The sequence below is a fragment of the Mesocricetus auratus genome, unplaced genomic scaffold, assembly GCF_017639785.1.
Source record: "Mesocricetus auratus isolate SY011 unplaced genomic scaffold, BCM_Maur_2.0 Super-Scaffold_100009, whole genome shotgun sequence".
Lineage (NCBI taxonomy): Eukaryota > Metazoa > Chordata > Mammalia > Rodentia > Cricetidae > Mesocricetus > Mesocricetus auratus.
In genome coordinates this window covers 62,020,864-62,044,863 of record NW_024429193.1, presented here as the reverse complement: position 1 = coordinate 62,044,863, position 24,000 = coordinate 62,020,864, and the positions used below count along the sequence as shown (strand labels likewise).

The following is a 24,000-nucleotide window of genomic DNA, read 5'->3' as shown; positions in this document are numbered from 1 at the left end:
GAAAATGAGAGCAGCAAGAAGGATCTTAACACCAGCTGGGATGAGGGTGAAGACCGGCATGTCCCGGGGCTTGCTGGTCAGCCAGTCTAGCCTAAATAGCGGGCACCAACCAGACTTAGTCAGACTTTCTCCAAACCAAGGTAGACAATGAGAGAAGAAGACCCCTCCTCCAGTGTTGATCCCTAGCCTCCATGCATACACACTTGGACCTACACACTGGCACCCATGTGCACAGAGAGAAGAGGAGAGGAGATGGACGGACAGACGGACGGACGGACGGACGGACGGACGGACGGTGGGCTGAGAACATAGCACAGTGGTAGGGTGTTCGTCCAACATAAACAAGACCTGGGTTCCAGGACCAGCACTGCAAGAAAAAGTTAAGTGGGACCAGCTGGTAGTAGGGGCGGTGAAGCCACAGGCACGATGGTGTAAATGAGCACAGGGGACATCAAGAGCCCCAAAGGACTAAATGGCAGAGACTGAGGAAAGAGACCACAGCAGGGTAGGTGTAGGCGCTGAAGGCTTCAGAAGCCTCGTCCTAGAGACTGAACTTTGCTTTGTACACTACAGGAGCCGTAAAGGGTCTGGTGGAGGAGAGGTATCGTTAACGTTCTGTTTTTATAAAGATGACTCTGGGGGCAGGAAAGAGTCAAGAAGACCAAAGGCAGCGCATTGGCTTGGAGACCCCCTGCAAGGCTCTGAACTGCACAGGTCAGACCAACAGATAGGAGAGCTTCGGGGAGTAAAAGGCATTCAGGACTTACACCGATTGTATAGAGCATATCTGTGAAGGGGGGGCTGTCTGGCTTGGGGGTCCCCGGTGGCATTAAAGAAGGAGGCAGTAGGAGACAAATAGTAGGTGGACAAATGAGGGGAGAATGAGGGAATGAATGTGTATTTTTCTTTCTGGAATTTTGTTGTTGTCGCTGTTCTTTAAGAAATTTGACTGTGTTTATAAACTGGTTCAGAATTGGTCTTTAAAATGGATCAAGAACACAGATGGAGACAGGAGTCACGGGCCAACATCAGAGTGACTCTGAAACCAAAAGTCAGGGAACAGGACACAGAGCAGCAAAAGGACTCAGGGGAGGCACACCAGCGCACCTCAGGTCATCTGTGGGGTCAGAGGATGGCCTTGGGTGGGGACGAAGCCTGGCGGAAGGATTTGGAAAGCCTCTGCGACGTCAGGAAACAAAGTTGATCAAGTACATTCTGACCATGTCACGTTGAGCCCCCACTGCTGGTGGGAAACCGTGTGTGGAGTGGCATGAACCGTAGTGAGAGGAAGGTGGGGGAGCCAGGCAGCAGAGCCCAGGGATGGTGGCAGGTAAACGATAGGAGAGCAGCGGCGATGAGGCCAACGCGGCTGGCGCACATATCTAAAGAGAAAGTGCTCGCCCTGGAAAACAGTGGCATAGAACCTGGGGGAGAAAGGGACTTCCACAGGGCAGGCTACAAGATGCAAGGGCTCCTCTCTTGGGACAGCCATTATTGCATTACAGCCCGTGGGCACAGAGAACATTGGGGAAAAAGTCAAAATTAAGAAAACTTCAAAAGGCCATATCACAAAGAATTTTCTTATGAGGCACAGGAAGATGAAATTATTTAAATCTCTGTAATGTCACCGATACCTTCAACACATGGTGTTTTTCACTCTAGACAATGGTATCCAGGAGTCAGCCAGCTGACAAAAGTTCTTCCATATCCAACACATGACTGCTAAAGTCATACTGGGTGTTGGCTTCCAACGACCAGATAAAAGTGAGAGAATCCACATATTTGTGATTTGGTGGTCTGGCCTCAAAGTTATTCAAGTACTCCCAAAACTGACAGGGAGTTTGGAAAATATGATATAACTTACATTAAAGGAGAGAGAGAAGGAAGGCATAGTGGCACACGACTTTAAATCCAGCACTTGGGAGGCAAAGACAGGAAGATCTCTGAGTTCCAGGTAGCCTGGTCTACAGTGCGAGTTTCAGGACTGCCAGCCAGGACTACACAGAGAAACCCTGTCTCAAAATACCAAAAGAAGGAAGAGAGGAGGAGGAGGAAAAAGAGAAGGAGGAAGAGGGGGAGATGGGGCAACTCGCTCTTGAGAGACCTGCATCCAAAGTTTATTGGTGTGTATTGCCCTTGTAAACACTTTTCTCTCTTGATATCCAAACTAAATCTGTGTTTTAAAAAAACCTTTTGTAAACAGAAAAAAACCTCCAATTTTGTTTTGTTTAAAAAGATAAAGAGAATTGGAAAGATGCCTCAATGGCTAAGAGCACTGGCTGCTCTTCCAGAGAACCCAGGTTCATCTCAAGCATCTGCATGGCCACTCACAACTACATCTAACTCTAGTTCCAAGGGATCTGATGCTCTCTTCTGGCCTTCATGAGCACCAGACATGAAAGTGGTACGCAGACATACATGCATGCAAAACACCCATACACATAAAATGTTAAAAAATAATAATAAAAATTTAAAAGATCAAGAAACGGAGGGAGGGGAGAGAAGAGGGAGTGATGTGACTATATTTTAATTTTAAAAAGAAAAATAGAAAAGTGAGTACACTGATAGTAGCTGACCCCTGCTCCTGTTTGAGAGGAGTCAGTAGAAAGGTCTATACTCAAGATCTTAGACTAGCAAGTGAAGGATTTGGTTTCAAACCTGACCTGGGGTTCCAGGATATGGGGTTTGGACTGGGAACTCATGAAATCGGAGAGAATGAAACCCTTTGCAGGTGCAACATGCAGTTGTTCACATGAGCAACAGTGGTGAAGAAGATGGATCTTTCCAGTAACTAGAGAACCTGCTTCTATGCAGTCAATCTCAAATGATGGTCAAAGGATAAGTCGACACAGATTTGAAGGGCCTTGATCCAATGCCTCCCAAAAGCTGGAGACAGATGTTTTGTGATGACTGACACAGTCCCTCCACACACACTTCTATCTAAACCTTTTCTCCTTTCTGCTTTCACAATTGTCCTCGGTATTCTGTTAAACACAGAGTCTAAATACATTGAAAAACAGATTTCCTCATTTCATGATCAAGGTTAGTCCATTATTCCTGCAAACACTCTCAGAAGAAGTGGGGGGAGGGGAAGATGCTCATTCATACACCAAGGATGTTTGTTCCACTATGTTCCTAGCAGGGCTATTTGTTATACCCAGATCCTGGAAGCAACCTAGATGCCCCACAACTGAAGAGTGGATAGAGAAAATGTGGTACATTTACACAATGGAGTACTACTCAGAGGAGAAAAACAATGGAATCTTGAAATTTGCAGGCAAATGGATAGCACTAGAAGAAACCATCCTGAGTGAGGTAACCCAGTCACAAAAAGACAAACATAGTATGTACTCACTCATATATGGATTTTAGACATGGATCAGGGGAATGTCAACCCACAATCTCAGTGCTAGTGAGTCTGGGAAACAGGGAGCTTCCCAAGAGATATGCATGATAACCCAGGAAAGTGGAGTGAGGCAATATCTCCTGAGCAGATTGGGAACATCGGGGGAGGGGAGAGGGAACCAGGAAAAAGAGAGGGAAATGAGAGGAAGGGGGAGCAGGATGAGAGATACCATAATAGATGGAGTCACTATAGGTTTGAGGAGAGAGCTGACATTAGTGAGATTTCTAGAGATCTACATGGATAACACTAACTAGCAAACTAAGCAATAGTGGAGACTTTGTTAATAGCCCCTCCCTGATGATAAGATTAATGACTACCTTATATGCCATCCTAGAACCTTTATCCAGTGACTGATGGAAGCAGAGACAGATACCCACAGCTTAACACTAAACTAAACTCCTGGAACCCAGTGACAGAGGAGGAGGAGTGATGAGCAAAGGGGTCAAGACCGTGCTGGTAAAACCCACAAAGACAGCTGACTGGACAAGGAGTAGCTCCTGAATCCCAGACTGATGGCTGAGAAGCCAGCAGGGGACTGATCCAGACTCCCTGAATGTAGTATCAGTGAAGAGGCCTCAGCAATCTCTGGGTCCTTGTTTACCATGGTATACGAATGAACTTTGGGAGCCTATTCGACATAGAGGGATGCTCTCTCAGCCTGGACACATGGGGAAGGGCCTAGGTCCTGCCCTGGATGAAATGACAGACTCCGGAGATCCCTCTATGGAGGGCTGCACCCTCCATTGGGAATAGTATGGGGATTGGGTGGGGGACTGGGGGGGTCTGGTGGAGGGACAAGATAGGAGGGGTGGGAGAGGGAGCTGGGATTGGCATGTGAAGCATGCATGTTTCTAATTTAAATAAAAACATATATTGAGAAAAAAGAAGTGGGGGAGTACTTTTTATTCCTCTTATGCAGTTTTTTAACTAAAACTAAATAAGGGGTAGAGAGAGACAGTTATATTTGAGCTCCATATTAAATAGGCTAGTTACATCCTGGCACTTTTTGTACTGTGGAAATCTACAGAGTTGGGAGCCTCTCAGGTACAGTTCCATCTCCAGGCATGACCTGGCAAGGCCAGTTAGTACACAGGGATCAGCAGGGCCAGGATGCTGCTTTAGTGTCTAGTGCTTTGACCAATAGAAGCCTCTCAGGGGCAAGTTTGACAGCCATCTAGTGAAACAATGGGAAATTCTGCCTCTTCATTTGCAAACCTATTCTCTCCTATAGTGTACATCTAAGACACAGCTACTACAGAGGGAGAACAGTGTGGTGGTTTGAATAAAAATGGCCCTCATAGGCTCATATTTTCAAATGCTTACTCATTAAGAAGTGGCACTATTTGAGAAGGATTAGGAGAAGTGGCCTTGTTGGAATATACATGGTCTTGTTAGAGGAAGTGTGTCACTGGGAGTGGGATTTGAGATTTCAAAGGCCCAAGCCAGACCCAGTTTCCTCTCTTGGTCTGTGGATCAGGATGTAGCTCTCAGCTACTGTTCCAATGCCATTCATGCCACCATGATGATCACGAACTAAACCTCTAAAACTATGAGCAACTACCTAATTAAATGCTTTCTTTCATATGCATTGCCTTGGTCATGGTGTCTCTTCACAACAATAAACAGTGACTAAGACAGCCATCCAGGCGAAAGTGACAACTTACTCTCCTTGAAACAAAGGAGAAGGGTTTCTAGATGCCTGAATCAGGAACAAAAGGAAACCAAAAAGTCAGTAGCCATTGTCTTAGTTGGAGTTTCTATTGCTGCGAAGGGACACCACGGCATGGCAACTCTTATAAAGGAAAACATTTAATTAGATAGCTTACAATAGAGGTTCAGTCCATTATCATCATGGTGAGACATAGCAGTGTGTATGCAGACATTGTGCCAGAGAAGTAGCTGAGAGTTCTACATCTTGTGCAGGCAACAGGAAGTGAACCATCTCACTAGGCATGGCTTGGGCATATATGAGACCTCAAAGTCTGCCTCCACAGTGACACACTTCCTCCAACAAGACCACACGTAGTCCAATAAAGTCATACCTCCTAAGAGTGCCACTCCCTTTGGGGTGAAAGACCCCGAATTTATAGAAATAAAATATAAGCTTAAACAGGGAGGGCACCCCACTAGAGAACTTGGGAAGTGAACAAAGGACCCCATCCCAGGAACTGGACAAACCACAGAATGGAATGTATGTTTTAGCAACCTTAATTGCAGAAGGGCTGTAAACCCACAAAAGGCCAATTCCGGGCTGCTGACCACCTGTGAAGAACTGACCAGGGCGTCAGAGATGGGCAAGCAAGATTTGTGGGAACCACCATTTACTTAGGGAGAGATGATTAACTCATACCAAGGTTTGAGGAATTTACAACGTGTAGGTCAGGAAGACATCTACTTCCCCTGGTCAGTAGTCACATACCCCCCCATCACAAGATAGGGACCCCTCCCAAAGGCTTGAGGTTTTTGTCTTTAAAAGCTGATTGTAACTGAACCTCGGGAACCTTGGTCTAAAAGCTGACCAAGAGGCCCATCTGCAGATGCCTAATTAAAGCCTCTTGCGTGTTGCATCAATTGGCACGTGGACTCTTGATTCTTGGGGTGACGAATCCAGCTTGGGGACCCCTCCTCAATTCAGGGTACCCCAACAGGGGGAAATTTCCTTTCAAACCACCACACCATTGCACACAGGATCTAGCCATCCAAGAAAGCAGGAGACATCATACCAGCTCCTAAAGAAAGAGCCTTCCTGGAACTGAGACTGCTGAGCTAGTCCAATAATTAAAGGTCTTGAGTGATAAGCTAGACTGTAAGACATACTTTTATCATCAGTGAGCATTAGCAGCCAACTCATGCTGCCTAGGGACACCACACAAGCCCTCACGACATGGAGCAATGCCCAAAAGCAATTTGTTGTTTTGTTTTGTTTTGTTTCAGGGAGCATTGTAGCAGTTGCAAGCTGACCTAGAAACAAAAACAAGATGCTTTGCATCTCTTGTCTGGCCTGGACACAGGAAAGCACTCTGCACTGACTCACTCCTCTGAGTGTTCTACAGTGGCACCAGCAAGAGCAAGAAAATCAGGACACCTAAGAAGTATCCATGGTTTGAATACACCTTTTCTCCTCGAAAAGTCATGTTGAAATTTGATTGTCATTAGATGCGTGCTGGGAAGCGAGGCCTTTAAGAGATAATTAGGCCATCAGGAGAGTTGTTTTATTACATTATTACAGTGTGTGTGTGTGTGTGTGTGTGTGTACATATGTAAAATCTGCAGGAATCAGTTCTCTTTCTTGACACCATGTGGGGCCCAGATAAAGGAAAACCCCAAAACCAGGACTATAAAACAGGCCCAAGACTCCAAGAAAACTGCTACCCACAGAATTTCAGAAAGTAGCCAACAGTGTTATGACAAGCGTGTGGGGGACCTTGGTGGATTCCATAGCAGGCAAGGGTGACGGAGGCAGGGGACAAACACACCAGGCAGACAGAGCTTAAGTGAGAAGTGTTATTAGAAAGGGGAGGGAAGGGGGAAGGAAGGTAAGGAGACACAGAGAGAGAGGACGGAAGAGAAGAGGGAGACAGGGGAACAGCAGGAAAGAGAGAGGGAAAGAGAGCGTAAGTGGGCAGAGGTCTGTCTTTTAAAGGGGTTCTTTGCACCTATGTGCAGACTATGCAATCATGGAACCCTGAGCTGACCAGAGTACTGCCTGAGTGCATTCTGTCAGGTGACAGGAGCAGTCCAGCATAATGCCTGAATCCTTACAAACAGTCCTGGAACCAGAAGACAGCAAAAATGGGCAGCTGATTAGCCTTGGCAGCAAGCACTTTATATAGTGGATTACCTTGTCAACCCATTGTTAAAAGGGCTCAAAGCCATGCACAACCAAGCAGCAGGCTGGGCTCTGCGAGTCCAGTCGAAGAGAGGGAGAAGGGATTACATGAGTAAGGGAAGGTCAAGGCCATGATGGGAAAACCCACAGAGACAGCTGACCTGAGCTCATGGGAGCTCATGGACTCTGGGCTCACAGGCTGGAGAGCCTGCATGGGAGGAACTAGGCTCTCTACATGTGGGTGACAGTTGCATGCTTTGGTCTGTTTGTGGGGCTCCTGGCAGTGGGAACAGGATCTATCCCTGGTGCATGAGCTGGCTTTTTTGGAGTCCATTCCTTATGGTGGGATGCCTTGCTCAGCATCAAGAGGTGCTTGTCCTGCCTCAAGTTGATGTGCCAAGCTTTGTTACCTCCCCATGGGAGGCCTTACCCTTTTTAAGGACGGGGTGGGGAAGTGGGAGGAGGGGAGGGAGAACTCTGGTTGGTATGTAAAATGAATAAAACATTTTAAATAAAAAACGAGAGTTTGTTCTTGTGAGAGTCGGTTGTTGCAGTTAGGCCATTCTTTGTGTTAACCCTCTTCTCAACTTGCCCATTTGTCCAAAGTCCTTCACAGAGCCAGCTCCGAGCTCTGGACTTTTTCCAGTCTCCAAAAACTTGAGCCAAAACAAATTATTCTCTATGAACCACCCAGTCTCCAGAACTTTGCAATAGCAATGGAAATAGACTGAAACATTGTCAAGAACGGCAGCAGTGCCAAGTGCCTCCACTTGCTGAGCCGGCCCACTGATTTTCAATGGGGGTGCTTCAAGAGGGACACTGAGATAGATTACTGGGGAGAAGGAATTTATTAGGAAGGTTATCAACATGATGGATAGACAGAAGCAACAGCATGGCGGAGTCTCTGAAGAGAAGACTCAGAGTCCCCGTGCAGGAGAGTGTTTTCATACCTTTCTGAGAATGGGTGTTCACAAGAGCCTCCAAAAAGGCTCTCTGATTCCAGGCAGTTGGCAGGAAAGTGGGTGGGGAGCAGAATGAATGACCAGTACCCCCTTTGATGTTAACTCACTTCCAGGTTGAGAGATCACGGCAGCCAGAAGTCTGTTAGTTAAGGACTTACAATGTCTCAGTGTATTAGTCAGTGTTCTCTAGAATCACAGAACTTACTTGTGTGTGTGTGTGTCTGTGTGTGTGTGTGTGTGTGTTTTCTGCCCCCCCATAATATGTTTCTCCACTGACACAATAAACCAAATAAAGCTGAATTTTAAAAGTATAACAACAGGTTTATTTGAGCAAAGCAACTCCTAGGCAGATTCTCCAGACCCAGAGATGGAGGTCAGAGAAGCCACATCCACAAACAAAAGCAAGGAGACTTTATAGGTTGTAGGTAAGGGGCGATGATATGTCTACCACAAGTTGGGTTTGTGCCCAAGTATGGTCAAAAACTGCAAGTTTTAGACAGGGACTTGGACGAATGGCAACTTTAGGGAAAGAAGCTGCCATAGCTTCCAAGAATTTGGAACACTAAGCTTTTTGGTGCCTTCCCTTCGTTTGGAGATTCTCTGAGTGGGTAGGGTTTGGAGGAAGAGACAGGAATGGGGCTTTCTGGATCATGCAGGGGTGAGCTGGAGGTTCCAACCAGACCACACACACACACACACACACACACACACACACACACACACACACACACACACACGCATCGCATGTATATATATGGAATTTACTGGAATGAATTACAGGCTGCAGTCCAACTAATCCAACAATGGCTAGCTATGAACAGAAAGTCCAGAAATCTAGTGGTTTCTCAGTCGCACACGGCTAGGTGTCTCAACTGGTCTTCTATATATGCTGGAATCCTGAAAAAGTAGGCTCCAATGCCAGTGAAGGAATGAATGTGCTAGCAAGGCGAGGGCCAGCAGGTTAAAAGCAAAACCTTCCTTCTTTGATTGTCCTCATACGGGCTTCCAGCAGCAGGTATGACCCAGATTAAAGGTGTGTCTTCCCACCTCAAGATCTAGCTTAAAGGAATGTGTCTTCCCACCTCAAGATCGAGATTAGAGTTGTCTTCTACCTCAAAGGTCCAGACTAGAAGTGGATTCACCTACTTCAAACAGAGCAGACTATCCCTCACAGGTGTACCTCCACTTGCGCACGTTCCAGATCGTCAAACTGACACCAAGAACAGCCCTCACACTCAGCAAGGTGCCCACTGGCATCTGTAAAGGGGAAAGCTGTTGCAGAGTGCAGTGACCTGAACAGCAGCTACATTCCAACATTACATTCTTAAAGTCAACGCTTATGTTTTTCTGTTGGACTTTATATCAGTATACAAGCATGCCATTGCTTCTCTTAGTTAAAAACTCTCTTGAGCTGAGCATGGTGACACTTTGGAGGCAGAGGCAGAAAGGTCAGGAGTACAAGGACAGTCTCTGCTACATAATGAGTTCAAGTCCAGCCTAGACTACATGAGATCCTATATCAAAAAAAAAAAGGCAACAGAGATCATATCTTTAATCCCAGCACTCTGGGGGCAGAGGCAGGCAGATCTCTGTGAGCTCAAGACCAGCCTGGTCTACATAGGGAGTTACAAGATAACTAGGGCTATATAAGGAGACTCTGTCTCAATAAAAAAGTAACAACACACACATGAACATATGTAACAGAAGGTTAAAAAGAAGATATCAGTTAAGAGCACTTGCCGCTCTTCCAAAGGACCCAAGTGTGGGTCCCAGCACCCACATTAAGCAGCCGCAGGGGACCAGATGTCCTCTCCTGTCCTCCACAGGCATTCTTGCCCCGCTCCCAGACACACAAATAAATAATACATTTTAAAACACATATATGTGGCTCAGGTGGTGGAGTACTCACCTAGAATGCACAGGACTCTAGGTTTGATCCCTACCACCGTATAAACTGGGTGTGATAGTGCAGGAGGAACAAGGGTTCAAGGTCATCTTCTACTATATGGAGATTTCAAAGTAACTCAAGGGCAGCCTGTCTCAAAACAAATTCTCTCTTGATTCTCCTTTCCCTTGGGCCATGGCCCCATTTCTCCTTACCCTTTCAGCCAACTCTCTTCAGCAGAATTGCTGTTTACTTCCAACTTTTTCAAAAAGATTTGATTTATTTTAAGTGTGTGTGTGTGTGTGTGTGTGTGTGTCCTGAAGGCTTGCAACCTGTAATGGGAAATAGAACTCTACCCCCAAAAATAAAGATTTTGCTGCTGCCATAAGAATCTGTGCCTCATCTCTAGGCACAAGATTCATGTATCCAAAGTCAACTCTACATTCCCACTTAAAAGTCTAACATTAAAGGGTCTCAAACAACAGATACAAAACTGAGTACCTAATATTTCCTCTCTCTCTCTCTCTCTCTCTCTCTCTCTCTCTCTCTTGTTTGTTTGTTTTTCGAGACAGGTTTCTCTGTATTGTTTTGGAGGCTGTCCTGAAACTCGCTCGGTAGACCAGGCTGGCTTCGAACTCACAGAGATCCACCTGCCTCCTGCACTCCTCACTTAATAAAATGATAACTCCATTTTTTCAGATGCTTAGGGCAAAACTCTTAGGGAATGAGTCTATCTGGAAATCCTCTCTTCAGAATACACCAGAAACAGACCCTCACAGTCCTGGCTCATGTACCAGTCATCTCCCACGACGTTATTTCAGCTGTGTCCCCTCTTCTCTTTCTCCAAGAACCCTTACCTTCTTGCACCATCCTCAACAGACAGCAGGCTCCTTTAACACAGGAGACACCTCCTCGCTGATTAACCAATGCGTGTGCCACCATTGCCTGCCCTCTCCCAGGAAATAATAAGTTACATCTGGCCAGGGGAATCTGTTTTCTTGTTGCTGTATTCCCAGACATGAACAGAGCAGATACTCAACAACTATGGGTGAATGAAGCCCCAAGATCAAGCTTCCACAAATCCCACTCTACTTTTGTGATTATTTACAAACCAAAACTATCCTTCTCAGGGCAGGAGAAATCATCAACAGTTTAGAACATTTGCTGTTCTTGTAGAAGATCCTGGTTTGGTTTCCAGCACCCAAAGAGCAGCTCGAAACTACCTGTAACTCCAGTCCCAGATGGTCCAATGTCCTCTTCTGGACTCCTCTGGCACTGCACCAACTTTGTACATATACCTGAAGACAAAACACCAATTCACATAAAAATAAATCCTTTTTAATGTCCTCATCACTCCATATTAAATTGGGTTTTCTGTTTTCTCGACGAAAGAGTCAGCCTAACTAATGCCCATGTGTTACCCTATATAATCCTCACACCTCTGAGAGTTAGGGACATTGCTTCCACCACCAAAGGGAGAAGTAAACTGCGTGTGAGAGGCCACAAGCTGGCATCTCAAAGCCAGCACCCCGGTCCATCTGACAGTTGCCCAGACTATGGAATGTGATAGCCCAACCCTCCCCTGAAAACCAGTAGGACTATGCAGAGTCAGGGGCCACAGGCCGACAAGGTAGGAGGCTACCAGGGGAGCAAAGCATATGATCCTCAAGTCATCAGATGACAAAATAATCACTACTTTCCTGGCTCATTTCACGACCCTGCATTTCGCAGTTTGTCTTGGTGCCGTGCTTGTTACAGGCATGTTCTTTGTCTCTCTCTTGGGTCCCGTTCCGTGTTCTCAGTACTGCAACTGGTACAATCTAGACTTTGAGTGAACAGATGGACAATGTGTTTCGGGTGTAATTCTGCTTAATAGCATTCATGTACACCTTAAAATCCCAACTGAAGAGCTGGAGGGGGTGACTCATTGGTTAAGAGCACTGGCTGCTCTTCCAGAGGGCCCAGGTTTGATTTCCAGCCCCATCTGGTGACTCATAGCTGTCTACAACTCCAGCTCCAGATCTGATGCCCTTTTCTGGCTTCTGAGGACACCAGGCATACACATCATGCACAAACATACATGCAGACTAAATACCCCTACACATAAAATATTTTTATTTTAATCCTGGCTGAGTACCTGGCTTGTGCTAAGCGCTCTCCTTATGACATTTGCATCCTAACAAGGGGCCAGAATTTTCTTTTAAAAGATAACATAATGGTTTACACCTGTAGTCCCCACATTTGGGGGCCTGGACCAGGCAGGTTAGCCTGGGCTAGCCTGGGGTATACAGGAAATTCCAGGACACTCACTCTGACCTACATAAATAAATAACCGATACCATAAAAGAAAAAGATGGCAGGTGCTGTGAAACAGGACAGGAGGCATCCCTAATTGTCAACCAGGGAAAGAGTAAAGAGGGAAACCACCCATGCTAGGGAAGGAGTGAGCCTCTGTCTTGGAGAGAATGAGGGCGGTGGGCCTGTAAAACGGATAATCTCATCTTCCCAGTGGCCACCTGTGCTTCCTAAAGTCTGCCAAAGATGTAGGACATAAGTCCGCTGGCCCTCACTGTTGGTAGAACCAAATGTCTTCAGTGTCTTTATATCCAGAAATCCTGAACCTAGCCGCTTGTGTTTTCCTGTTTTTATTTGGAAGGAGGTGCTGGATATAATTCAGAGAACTGAACTGCTCACTAAAAGCCAAAACGCCGAGGAGTTACTAGAGTGTCTCCAGAGCCCATAGTTAGGGGCCAAGACAGGGTCCCAGCAGGGAGGGCTTTACAGAAGACAGACTCTGTGTGGATATGGCTAAGAGCTTTGCCTGGGAGGGCTGGGACAACAGCTCGCCACTGCCCACTGATGGCAGTGTCCCTTTTCTCTGCCCCCTCCCAACACTGGTAGCACATATTCAGGTCTAGCAGGCTGCTCCTGGAAACCTGGCTCTGACTAGAGGAAGGAGTTAAGAAAGCCCTGTTGAAGGCCAGAGAGACAGACCTGTGTTTATCCAGGAAAAGACGTAGGCAGCAGAGGCCCCTGCCAGCTCCTCCCAGAAAGACTGGGCCGGGGGAGCAAGCTGGAGAGGAAGCTGATCCCCTAGGGCTCTGCACGCTGCCGGACAGAAGCCAGAGGCTGGTATCCACCTGCTGCCCACAGGTAAGATTTACAATCTGGGCACCTGACGAGTGGGACATGTGCTCAGAGTCCCTGGCAGACTATTGATACTTTCTTTGCTCCTGGTGACTCCATGCAGGGGTTCATTGAGCCGGCTGCAAAGAAGTCTTCCTGGGCCCGCACTGGGGGTGGCGGAGAATCAATGGTGCCTTTGTGCTCTGAAGTTTCTTTCCTAAGGCAAGACTGGACAGTGGGAGGGACCACTCAGCTGCCCAGCTCCGCCTTACAGCCTCGGGATGTGGCAGGGCTGAGAAGCTGGGGTGTAAAGAGGAGGGGAGAGGGGTTCTGTGACTCACTGAGAGAGGTGAATCTCCCTGGACTGGCCCTACGGATCAGCAATCAGGCGTGTTCCCAGCTGCCAGGAGCAGAAGTGAGTCTCTTTCAGGAGCAACCTGAGAAGGAAAAGGATGATTTGGGGGAGGAGACAAGAGTCAGATGGGGCTAGGGCTCAAGGATAGGTCAATCCACAGAAGCCGGTGCAGAAGCTGCCTGAGCAGGGAAGGAGCCTTGAGGGCCCCAGGGTGTAGGACAAGGGGCCAGCCTACCTAGGGCAGCGGTGACCTTACAGACCTAGAGTATATATGAGCAGGATTCATATCTGGATCCGTGATTGTGGGTGGAGTATACTAGGCCTCCATCTAAAAAATGGTTTTAAAAATGTGTTTATTTTATGAGTGTTTTACCTGCATGTATGCATGTGCACCACGTGCGTGCCTGGTGCCTGCAGAAGTAGAAGAGGGCGTTGGATCCCTTGGTACTGGAGTTACAGATGATTGTGAATCACCATGTGGGTGCTGGGAACCAAAGTCAGGTCCTCTGCAACAGCAGCAAGTGTTCTTAACCACTGAACAGGCTCCAGACCTTCCATCTGAAAATCGTACTGTCTGACCCTGTGCTGCATTTCTCCAGTTTCTAGACTTCACCCTTTCTTTTACCTGCTTATAAATACCAGCCTTGTGCCCCATGAGTTTGGGGACAAGGCCACGGAGGTAGACCACCAGATATTGGCTCGCAGCATTACCCCTTCTCTTCTCGCAGCGCACCCCTGTCCAGGGCTCCCAACCTGGAGGCTGGACTTGGACCTTCTCAGCATCAGTGCTTCACTATCCCCACCCACTGCATGTGGCTCTTGGAGAAAGCGGGCTACAGGGTGCGGACCGCAGAGGCTGGAGCGAGGCAGGCGCACTCCAGCCTGGTCCCCAGGCGCCGGGCCCCAGGCTCGCCCTTGAGCTGCAACCCTAACGTCCTCACCCCGGACCGCATCCCGCAGTTCTTCATTCCGCCTCGGCTCCGGGACCCCAGCGGCGCCGAGGCCAGGGTGGACGGCCGGAACCTCCCGGTCACCTGCTCGCTGCCGCACCTGGCGGGCCGCGAGGGCTGGGCCTTCCTGCCCGAAAGCCCGCACACGCGCCGCCGCGAGTCCTTGTTCCACGTGCCGCGCGGCCTGGCTGCAGGTCTAGCCCCGGCGCAGTCGCGGCTGCACGTCTCGGCCCCGGACCTCCGCCTCTGCCGGGCCCCGGACAGCGACACGGCCTCGTCGCCCGACTCGTCTCCCTGCGGCTCCCCGCGCACGCCTAGGCCGCACTCCTTGTGCCCGGACGAGACCAACTCGGCGGACACCAGTCCGTACGCAGCGCGCCGCGCGCCCCCGCTCTTCCACCTGGACTTCCTCTGCTGCCAGCTGCGGCCGACCAAGGACAGCGTGCTGCGCCTGGAGCCCAGCGGCGGTCAGCTGCGCCTGTCCACCGAGTACCATGCGGGCCACGGGCGGCTGCGGCTGCGCCTGGTGAGCGCGGAGGACCTGCCTCGGCCGAGGGCCCGCCCCGGGAGTGGCGGTGGCGGCTGCTGCGTGGTGTTGCGGCTTCAGCCACGCGTTAGACCGAGAGCTCAGCGGAGCCGCGTGGTCCAGGGCAGCTCCAACCCCATCTTCAATGAAGACTTCTTCTTCGAAGGGCTGGGCCCGCCAGACCTGGCCACCCGCAGTCTGAGGGCCAAAGTGCTGGATAGGGGCGGGGGGCTGCGCAGGGACGTGCTGCTGGGAGAGTGTGAGACGCCCCTCATCGCCCTGCTGCCCCCGCTGACTGGGGGTCTAGGTCCAGGGTCCTCCCTGGCACCTGCACATCTCAGCCTGTAGACTGACACCACAGCTCCGTTGGGAGGTCTCCACTGTGTCTGCAACCCTCGTTCTTGTCATCTGCCCAACGAGTATTTATTTTTGCTAATAAAACATCAGTTTGTCTCTAACTGCATGCTCCCCAGCGGGTACCAAAAACTCTAGGCTTTGCAGCAACTTTTTTCCTTCCTTCTGCCCAGCCCACTGGGATGAGCAGGTGCAGACCTTAATTAAGCAGTGGTCCAAGAGATTCAGAATACGCAGCCATCAGAAACCCTGGAAGTGTTTGCTAAACATGCAGAGCCTACTATCCATCCCCAAGAGATGCTACTTCAAAAGGCCTAGGCTGAGTGGGGCCTAGGGTCCTGTCTTAGTTTTATTTCCGTTGCTGTGATAAACTATCCCCCCAAAAGCATTTTTTTATGTAGAAAGGGTTTATTTGGTTTACAATTCCAGGTGACAGACCCTCATTGTGAGGAAATCAAGGCCAAGGCTTGAAGCAACTAGTCACATTCACAGTCAGGAGCAGAAAGAGAGAGCTGGAGAGGTTCAGTGGTTGAGAGCACTGCTGCTCTTCCGAAGCACCCAAGATCGGTTCCCAGCACCTATGTTAGGCAGCTTACAACTGCCTGGGAGACTCTGGTTCCAGGGGATCCATTGTCATCCTCGGGCCTCTGAAGGCCAGACATGCATACACATACATGAATAAACACATACATATAAATTAAAAATAAATAAAGCAGGGCATGATGACTCAAACCTTTAATTTATTTTTTATTATTTTAATTTTAAATAGCTTGTTCTACATGTCAATCCCAGTTCCCTCTCCCTCCCCTCCTCCCTCACCCCCCACCATCCCCCCCAGCCTCCCACCCTATTGCCATTTCCTTCCACATAGGGGATATCTAGAGTCTGTCTTTTCACTCAGGGCAGGGTCCAGGCACTCCCCTAAGAGTCCAGGCTGAGAGAGCATCCCTCTTCGTGTTATGGACACACGATGTCTGTTTGTATGCCAGGGATAAACACTGATCCACTGCCCAGGGCCCCATAGGTTGCCCAGGCCTCCTCACTGACTCTCACACTCGGGGTCTGGATCAGTCCCATGCTGGCCTCCCAGCTGTCGGTCTGGGGTCCAAGAGCTCTCCCCTGTTCAGATCAGCTGTCTCTGCTGGTTTCACCAGCCCATTCTTTGCCAATTTGCTCATAGCTCCTCTCTCTGGGTCACTGGGTTCCATAGGTTCAGTTCAGTGTTTGCCTCTGCTTCCATCAGTACTCAAACCTTTAATCCCAGCACTTGGGAGGCAGGGGCATATGGATCTCTGAGTTTGAAGCCAGCCTGGTCAACAGACTGAGTTCCAGGACTGGAGGTTGGAGTTGTCTTTGGGCCACCACACAGACTTGGAGGCCCACTATCAATTATGAATACTCAGCCCCAGCTCAGGTTTGTTTTTAGCTAGTTTTTTAAACTTAAATTATTCCATTTCTATTCATCTGTGTGCTGCCCCAAGACTCATTTACCTCATCTATGTACTGTCCATCCTGATTTCCTGCTTCTTCCATGTCCGACTGGGCCCCACCCCCATTCCTGCTCTGCCTAGCTATTGACCATTCAGCTTTTTATTAGACCAATCAGGTGCCTTAGGCAGGCAAGGTGAAACAGTAACACATCTTTACATAGTTCAACAAATGCAGCATAAACAAATACAACACATCTTTACATATTAAACAAATATTCTATTCTACAATATGGGTAGATCTTTCACATTAATTAATTGTAATCAAAAGAATCTCCCACTGACATATCCACAGGCTGGCATGATTGAGACAATTCTCCTACCAGGATATTGTAGACTGTGTCTTGACTATTAAAACTCACCATCACAGGTTTCTAGAGTCCAACAAAAGCCTGTACCTTCAGAGAGCCCTTGAGTTACTGAGTCATCCCAACAAGAGTTCTAGGAACAGAACCAGAGCACAAAGCCACCCTCTCCTGATGAAGGTGTCTTGGGTCTGCTCAGAGGAAACTGGCCCTTCCTACCTACCCCTTAGACCAATATCTGTCCTAAAGAAGTGATATTTTTAAACCTTAAAAGTGAGTCGGGGGAGCACAGACTAAGACACCTTTTGAACCTCCCTGTCTCCCTCTGGCCAGTCCCATCCATACCTGTTCACCTGTGCACCTGTGCACCTGCAACCTGTGCACCTGCACACCTTTGAACCTGTGCACCTGTGTATCTGTGCACCTGTGCAACTTTGAGCCTGTGCACCTTTAAACCTGTGCACCTGTGTATCTGTGTTATCTGTGCACCTGTGCTACAGGAACAGGAAGAATGGCTGGAGTCAAGAACTATGGAGTAAGCCAGCCAAGCATGGTGCCAAACCCCCTTAATCCCAGCACAGAGATAGGCAGATACTTGAGTTCAAGGCCAGTCTAGTCTATAACTCCCAAGGCAGCCAGGGCTACACAGAGAAATCCGTGGGGGGAAGGGTACACACAGAGTAGCCCTTGGGTACCCAGCAGTAATTTGGGGGTGTAGAAACTGGGATCTAGGAAACAGGATGCTATCAGTAAGTGAAAGCTATTATCAGGGATGCCAGAAAAGACTGCTTCAGCCAAGAGGAGATGAGGGCGAAAGACAGTGAAATAAAAATGGGTCAACCTGTGTTTACCTCCTACCTGAAAGTCTTTGACGTCAACAGTGACCTTCTCTCTACCTCTGCTTGCATGGGAACTGGTTCCTCCTGGCTCAAACTAGACTTGGAGGAGGAAATCAGGCCCTAGACCAATCCAGCTTCTTCCTCCTCCCCCTTGGGCCTTTTCTCACTTTCCATGGTGCTACCTGTGCTCCCCACAGGGGCTAAACCTGCTTGTTCCCAACAAAAGCTGCAGCAGCAGCTACACACACACACACACACACACACACACACACACACAGGCACGCATGCATGCACACACACACACACACCCCTCCTTCCTAAGTCAGAAAGTTCCCCAGTTCCTTCTTCCTCCACTGATTAAGTTCCCACCACCAAGCCCTTGCTCATAGTGTCCACCAGGTGGTGGCATTGACCAAACAATTCTCCCTGCTAAAAGCAACCTGACTGCCCATAGGAAGACTTGTTCAACAGTTTCAAACGTTTGCTCCTCCTGGCAACGGCCATAAGGAGAGTGTACAGCTGTGATTCAATGTGACCTTGGGCCTTAATCAGAGAATAAAGAATAAAACTAGGTAGCATGGCTCAAGGCACTTGTTGCCTGAGGATCTGAGTTTAATCCTAGAAATCCACATGGTGGCGGGACAGAGCTGACTCACACACACGTAAGTAGATACAGTTTTAAAAATGTGTATTAAAAGCCTAAAGTGGTTTTTCCACTGGATGATAGTTCTTCAATCATTTCTCGTCTTGGCACTTTGGACTCACACCTAAGAAGTCCACCCCACACATCGATCTGTCTCTACTGCGCTGAACTGTATTTCTACATCAACCTTGAGGTTCTCTTGTAACAACCCTCAGTGAGTGATGAGACGTGACAGCATCTGGGAAGATGTCTATAGATCACCTTCATTCATCCATTCCTCAGTAATCCTAAGGAGGATCTGTGGGGTGCCAGGCAGTGGAGATGGCCACCATCAAAACAAACACAGGAATCACCGGAGTTATAAAATGAACAAGTAAGAGTTAAAAACCGGTTGGTGACAAGACATAGAGAAAAGTAAGGAGAAAGAGCGGGAGGCAGGATTGAGTGGTAAGGAGAGGGAGGGACTGACATCCTCGTGTTTTTAGCTGCAGTTTGAAATCCTCGTGTTTTTAGCTGCAGTACTTTGTACCGGGCCCTGTACTTTACCCGTTAGTCTTATCTCATCACCACTGGGCAAGGGAGGTATTATTATTCCCAGTTCACAAAGGCAGAAAGAGATTAGGGAGTTTAAATAAACTTGCCTGAGGATCCCTGAAAGCGACTCTAGACAAACGTCCCCTGCCACAACTCAGCCCAAGGTTTTTTGAGGGGAGTCTATGCGGTGCAAAGGCCCCCAGAAGAAGTTCTGTCACATTTCGGGGCTCACATTTCCTCAGGACTCATGACAGGGACACACAGTCCCAGACACAGATATGTACCTTGGGAGCAAATGAACCCTGAGAACCTATCCTGTGTGCAAGCAGCTCAGGCATCCACAGTACAGGCCAGCCCCCATGATACCCACCCCATGCCCCTTTTGGATGAAGGTTGTGACAGGATTCAGGGCTCATGGCTGTTACCCAGCAGACCACATTGTTAAAGTCTTCCTTGTCCCCAAAATCAAAGCTCCCAATTTTGTTCTTTGTAATTGTTTCTAGGCAAGCTCTAATGTAACCCAGGCTAGCCTCAAGTTCCCTATACAACTCCCTCCCCCATCTTCCTGTCTCATCTCCCAAGGGCTGGGATTACAGGTGAGCACCTCCCTGTCAGGTTATGAGGTCCTGGGGATTGAATCTAGGGCTCCCAGTTCCTGATTTTCAACCCTCCTCACCTCCAAGCCCACCCCAGTGTTAACTGGGAAATGAGAGCTACAAGCAGGGTCATCATATAGAGCTCCAGACCTGGACCACTCTTCCTCCAATGCACCTCTGTGAAGGTGACGGATTGGAAGCTGAACAGTAGAAACCACGATGTTCCAAAAAGCTTGCATGGTCTGGTTTTCTAATGACATCCTCTCCCAAAGTCATTCTGGAGGGTTGAGGTCTCCCTAGGCATGAAGCCCCTAAGACTCAAAGAAAAGTGGTCCCTGAAGCACTTTATTAGACTCCAGAAGAGCTGGCCCTCTCTGGGCCAAGCCAGGCTGAGTGGCATCAGGCTGCCCAAACCCCACAGGTTTCTCTCTACCCACTGCCTTGGGTCCTCCCTGGAAGGACAGGCCTGTGCTGAGCTTTAAGTGGTTTCTGCGGTTTAAGGGGTGGGGAGGAAGAGAAAGAAGAGTTGGTGGCTGCTCCCCATTTCCAAGCCACCACCACCCCCCTCCAGGTTGTTTGCCCCCTGCTTTGAGATTTCTGGGCCTGATAAGGGGACTGGGCACGTGGGGGTTGAGTGACTCTCTGATACCTATCAGCCTCTTCCTTGCATAAGAATGTGTTTGAGGAGGAAATAACCCCTGCCCTGCTTAGAAAGCACAGATTCCTACGGAAAAGGAGCCTTGGTTACAGGGAGAGGGGAGTGGGTCAGACAAGAACATCCCCGAGAGACTAATCCCAGAACCTACTCTGCTCTCTTTACCAGCTGAGCAGGGTCCAAGGTCACACTGGATAACCACAGTACACTCACCCACCCTATGGCCACTGTGGGAGCAACAGATGACTGAAGCTTTGGAGCAGTTCCCCTGTAGACTCAATCTCCTGGGAGCTGTGAGCAGGGAGGAGTCCCTGGACATGGTGTCAGTTTGAGTAGGAGAAGGAACCTAAGCCCCATCCCCACACACCCCCCAAGCTGGAGGGAGTGACCAAAAGCTGGGCTTGGTGGCTCATGCTTATAATCCCAGCACTCAGAAGGCCGAGGGAACTGGATCTTCGTGAATGTTCAAGCCCTTGGACTAGAGTGAGACCCTGCCTCAACAATAGCAAAGCAATGAATGCCAAGAAAGCAAACGGCTCTCAAGGCCTAGAGCCGGGACCCTGTCTTCCCAACCCCCGTCACTCCCTGGGCACCCACACAGGAGCACGAAGTGGTCCAGTGGGAAAAGCAGCCATTCCAGCCGTGTCGGCCAGTGCCATGCTGTGCCATCTGCAAGCATTCCTAGGCACTCTACCCTGTGCCTCCGACTTGAGGGAGGGGTCATTTGAAGGCCTCGAATCACCAAGCGATGTCAAAAGAGGAAAGGATGTGGCCAGAGATGCAGGCCTGTAACCCCTGCACACCCAAGGCTGAGTCAGGGTTGTGAGTTGGAGGCCACCCTAGAAAAGCCCACTTCAAGAGAGAGAGAGAGGAGAGAGGGCGGGGGAGATGGCTTAGCAGTTAAGGGCACTGGTTGTTCTTCTAGAAGAACCCAGTGCCCACATAGTGGCTCACAACCATCTATGACTCCAGTCCATCGTCTGTCCCCCGTGGCGTACCAGATATGTAAATGGGGCACATACAAACATGCAGGCAAATATGTTCTGTGTTTGCTGAGGCCCTGCAAATAAGTAGCAGGGCCAGGGGCTGGTGAGGGGAGGAAGCTGGACTCGTCATGGAATAACAGGATATTTAAAAAAAAAAAAAAGCAGAAGGAGAAGATCCCCAAAGTGTACCTATCTCCTTTAGCCCTCCTCACAAAATGGAACACCAGTCCCCAAAATTAATAAAGTATATCACAAAAAACATGTAGGTAAAACACCCATATACATAAAAATTGAATTAAAAATAAGAAACAGGAACAAAAACTAGGGGAGGTGGGAGGCAGGCTGGTAAGGCACAGGAAACTGAAGACTGATGGACAGGGAAGGGGAATCCTGCAGGAGCACAGAAAGAGCAGGCGGAGATAATTCTGGGGTCGGGGTGGGCAGGAAAGGTCCTCATCCCCTGAACACCCCTGCCTGTCGTCCTGCCTCTTTCTGGTTCTGGTCCTAGGTGGGGCGCCACCTCCAGAACTTCGCCTCTCACTCAAAGCTCTCCAGACTGACTTCATGTTCTGAGCAGAGAAGTCCACTGGGCCCATGTTCACCAAATACCATGGAGTCTGAGGAGATGATCTAGTCAGTGAGGTGCCGCCGCAAGTGTGCCAAGGCCCAAGTTCAATCCCCAGAACCCACATAATAAAGCAGGGGTACAGTGGGTAGGTAGGTAGGCACTTGCAGTCTCAACAATGAGGTGGTGGAGACAGCTCCCTAGGGTTCATTGGCCAGTCAGTCTAGCCAAAATGGTAAGTTCCAGGTTCTGCAAGAGATCCTGCCTCAAAAAAAATAAGGTAGTGACTGAGGAAGACACCAGGTGTCAACCTCTAGCCTCCACAGGCAGGCACACTCACAGTTGTACAGTTGTACACATATCCACATACGTGTACACATGAACATGTACTGTGGAATAATACTTCTGTGCACTGTGTGAATATATGTCACTACAATTGGTTTAATAAACAAACTGAGTGGCCAACAGCTGAATAGGATAAAGTTAGTCAGGAAAGCCAAACTCAGAGTCTGAGGCTTGCAGTCTGGCAGAGGGAGCAGGAGATGAATGTGCCATGTTAATAAATGTACCACCACATGACAGAGGGTAATTAAGGAATATGCAAGAGTTAGCTAGTAATAAGTCTGAGCTATCGGTTAAGTATTCATATTCAGCCTCTCAGTTGGTTATTTGGGACCAGGCAGTTGGGACAGGAAATGTCTGTTTACAAACATGTACACACACAAAGGACATGGGACTAGCCAGGGCCTCAAAGGCCCTCCAAAGTCTTTTCATACCCCAAGCCCTTATCAATCACCCTAGGAGTCAGAAAGGCTATTTCTCCTAATCTCTGTTCCCGAGGAGGCTTAGGAAACTCAACTCCCCAGAGACATAGGTGCTGATGGTAGCAGAGGGGAAGCCCTAAGGCCAGGCAAGAGTGGAGAATGGAGTGTTAGGAGAGAAAGGACAGCTGCCGCCCTTTCCACGCCAGGTGCCACGTGCACAGGGTGGAGGGAGAGGGAGTGGGAGCCATGTCACGAGGCCCTGGTGTGGCTGGCTCCTGCTCTGCTGTTTACCAGCTGGGGAGAGCTGGAGGAGGGGCTGGGAGCCTCCTGATTGCAGCCTGGCCCCTAGCCAGTGGCTGTTGGGTAAGCAGGAAAGCCAGGCCCAGCTAATCAAACTCTGGGCGGAGGCCACACCGAACTGTGACATCCAATATCCACAGAAGCCTTGGCTCTTGGCCCTCCTCAGTGTCCAGGGCAGGCCTTCATATGAACAGATTTAGTTTGGAAAAGGGGGTGGGGACTCCCGTCCTCCCAACTTATGGCCCAGTGATGTTCTTATCTTAGGCTGTCCCCTCCTTTCTCTTACCCTGACTCTCCACTTCGCTCCTCCCTCACACATTCCCCCTCCCTCCGCCCCTCCAGGAGTGTGGGAAGCACCTACAAGCCAGGGAAATCCAGAGGAGGGCAGCATGGGGTTAACTAGAGGCAAAGCAGGCATGTGCTCCAGGAACCCAACGTGCAGAAAAGTGTATGTGACCCCACCTGGAGTTCAGAGACCCCACCCCCCACCTCACCCCTCACCCCCACCCCATGCTGTCTCTTCTCACTCTTTCTCTCTTCTCCTTCTTGCTATTCTGTTACCTGTCCTAGTCTGGTCAAAAGTCACAAAGACCTGGGTTCAAATCTCAACTCAATCACAAATTACCCATGTGAAGTCCTTGGCAAGTCTTCTCTATTCTGAGCAACAATGGATTCATGATTATGAATAATCGCACTTGCCTGTAGAGGCTATCATGTGGGTCTCCAAAAACCACAATCCCGATTTACCTATAAAGCGTGGCGAAGAACTCAGCACACAGTAGATAATCGATAAATGCTAGCTCCCTTTCACCTAGCTGTTTCTCCTCAAGACTCCAGACACTGGTCACTGGTCTCTCCCTGAGTCCCCTCCTAGCGCCAGGACACTCTGCCAGCCACTCCTTTCCCCTGCCTGCTGACAGGCCAGGTGCTCCC

General features: G+C 49.0%; 1 protein-coding gene and 1 long non-coding RNA gene across 5 annotated transcripts in view; one reads left to right on the top strand and one right to left on the bottom strand.

Annotated features, from left to right (window-relative positions):
* Window positions 1–14,639, bottom strand: part of LOC121142416 — a 43,705-nt gene extending 29,066 nt beyond the window's left edge. The window contains exons 1-3 of one of the 3 annotated variants that reach the window (XR_005879436.1): window positions 14,505–14,639; window positions 13,550–13,645; window positions 11,306–11,380 (exon numbers count right to left, since the gene is read on the bottom strand). This is a non-coding gene — a long non-coding RNA (uncharacterized LOC121142416). Of the gene's footprint in view, window positions 1–8,060; window positions 11,381–11,786; window positions 11,908–13,549; window positions 13,646–14,504 lie in introns of those variants that run through there. The other 2 variants (XR_005879435.1, XR_005879434.1) reach the window with 2 other exon arrangements.
* On the top strand, window positions 12,973–16,125 carry C2cd4d (C2 calcium dependent domain containing 4D). 2 transcript variants are annotated; one of them, XM_021223897.2, is made up of 2 exons: window positions 12,973–13,235; window positions 14,292–16,125. In XM_021223897.2, exon 2 carries the CDS (start codon window positions 14,374–14,376, stop codon window positions 15,385–15,387), a length of 1,014 nt encoding a protein of 337 aa, XP_021079556.1. In that variant the 5' UTR covers window positions 12,973–13,235; window positions 14,292–14,373; the 3' UTR covers window positions 15,388–16,125. The 2 variants fall into 2 exon arrangements, with proteins under 2 accessions (XP_021079556.1, XP_040608218.1); XM_040752284.1 differs by having other exon boundaries at window positions 12,973–13,623.
* The last annotated feature ends 7,875 nt before the right edge of the window (window positions 16,126–24,000 follow it).

Excerpts from the sequence above, each read along its gene's own strand:
- C2cd4d (XM_021223897.2), top strand. The coding sequence starts at position 14,374 with ATGTGGCTCTTGGAGAAAGCGGGCTACAGGGTGCGGACCGCAGAGGCT.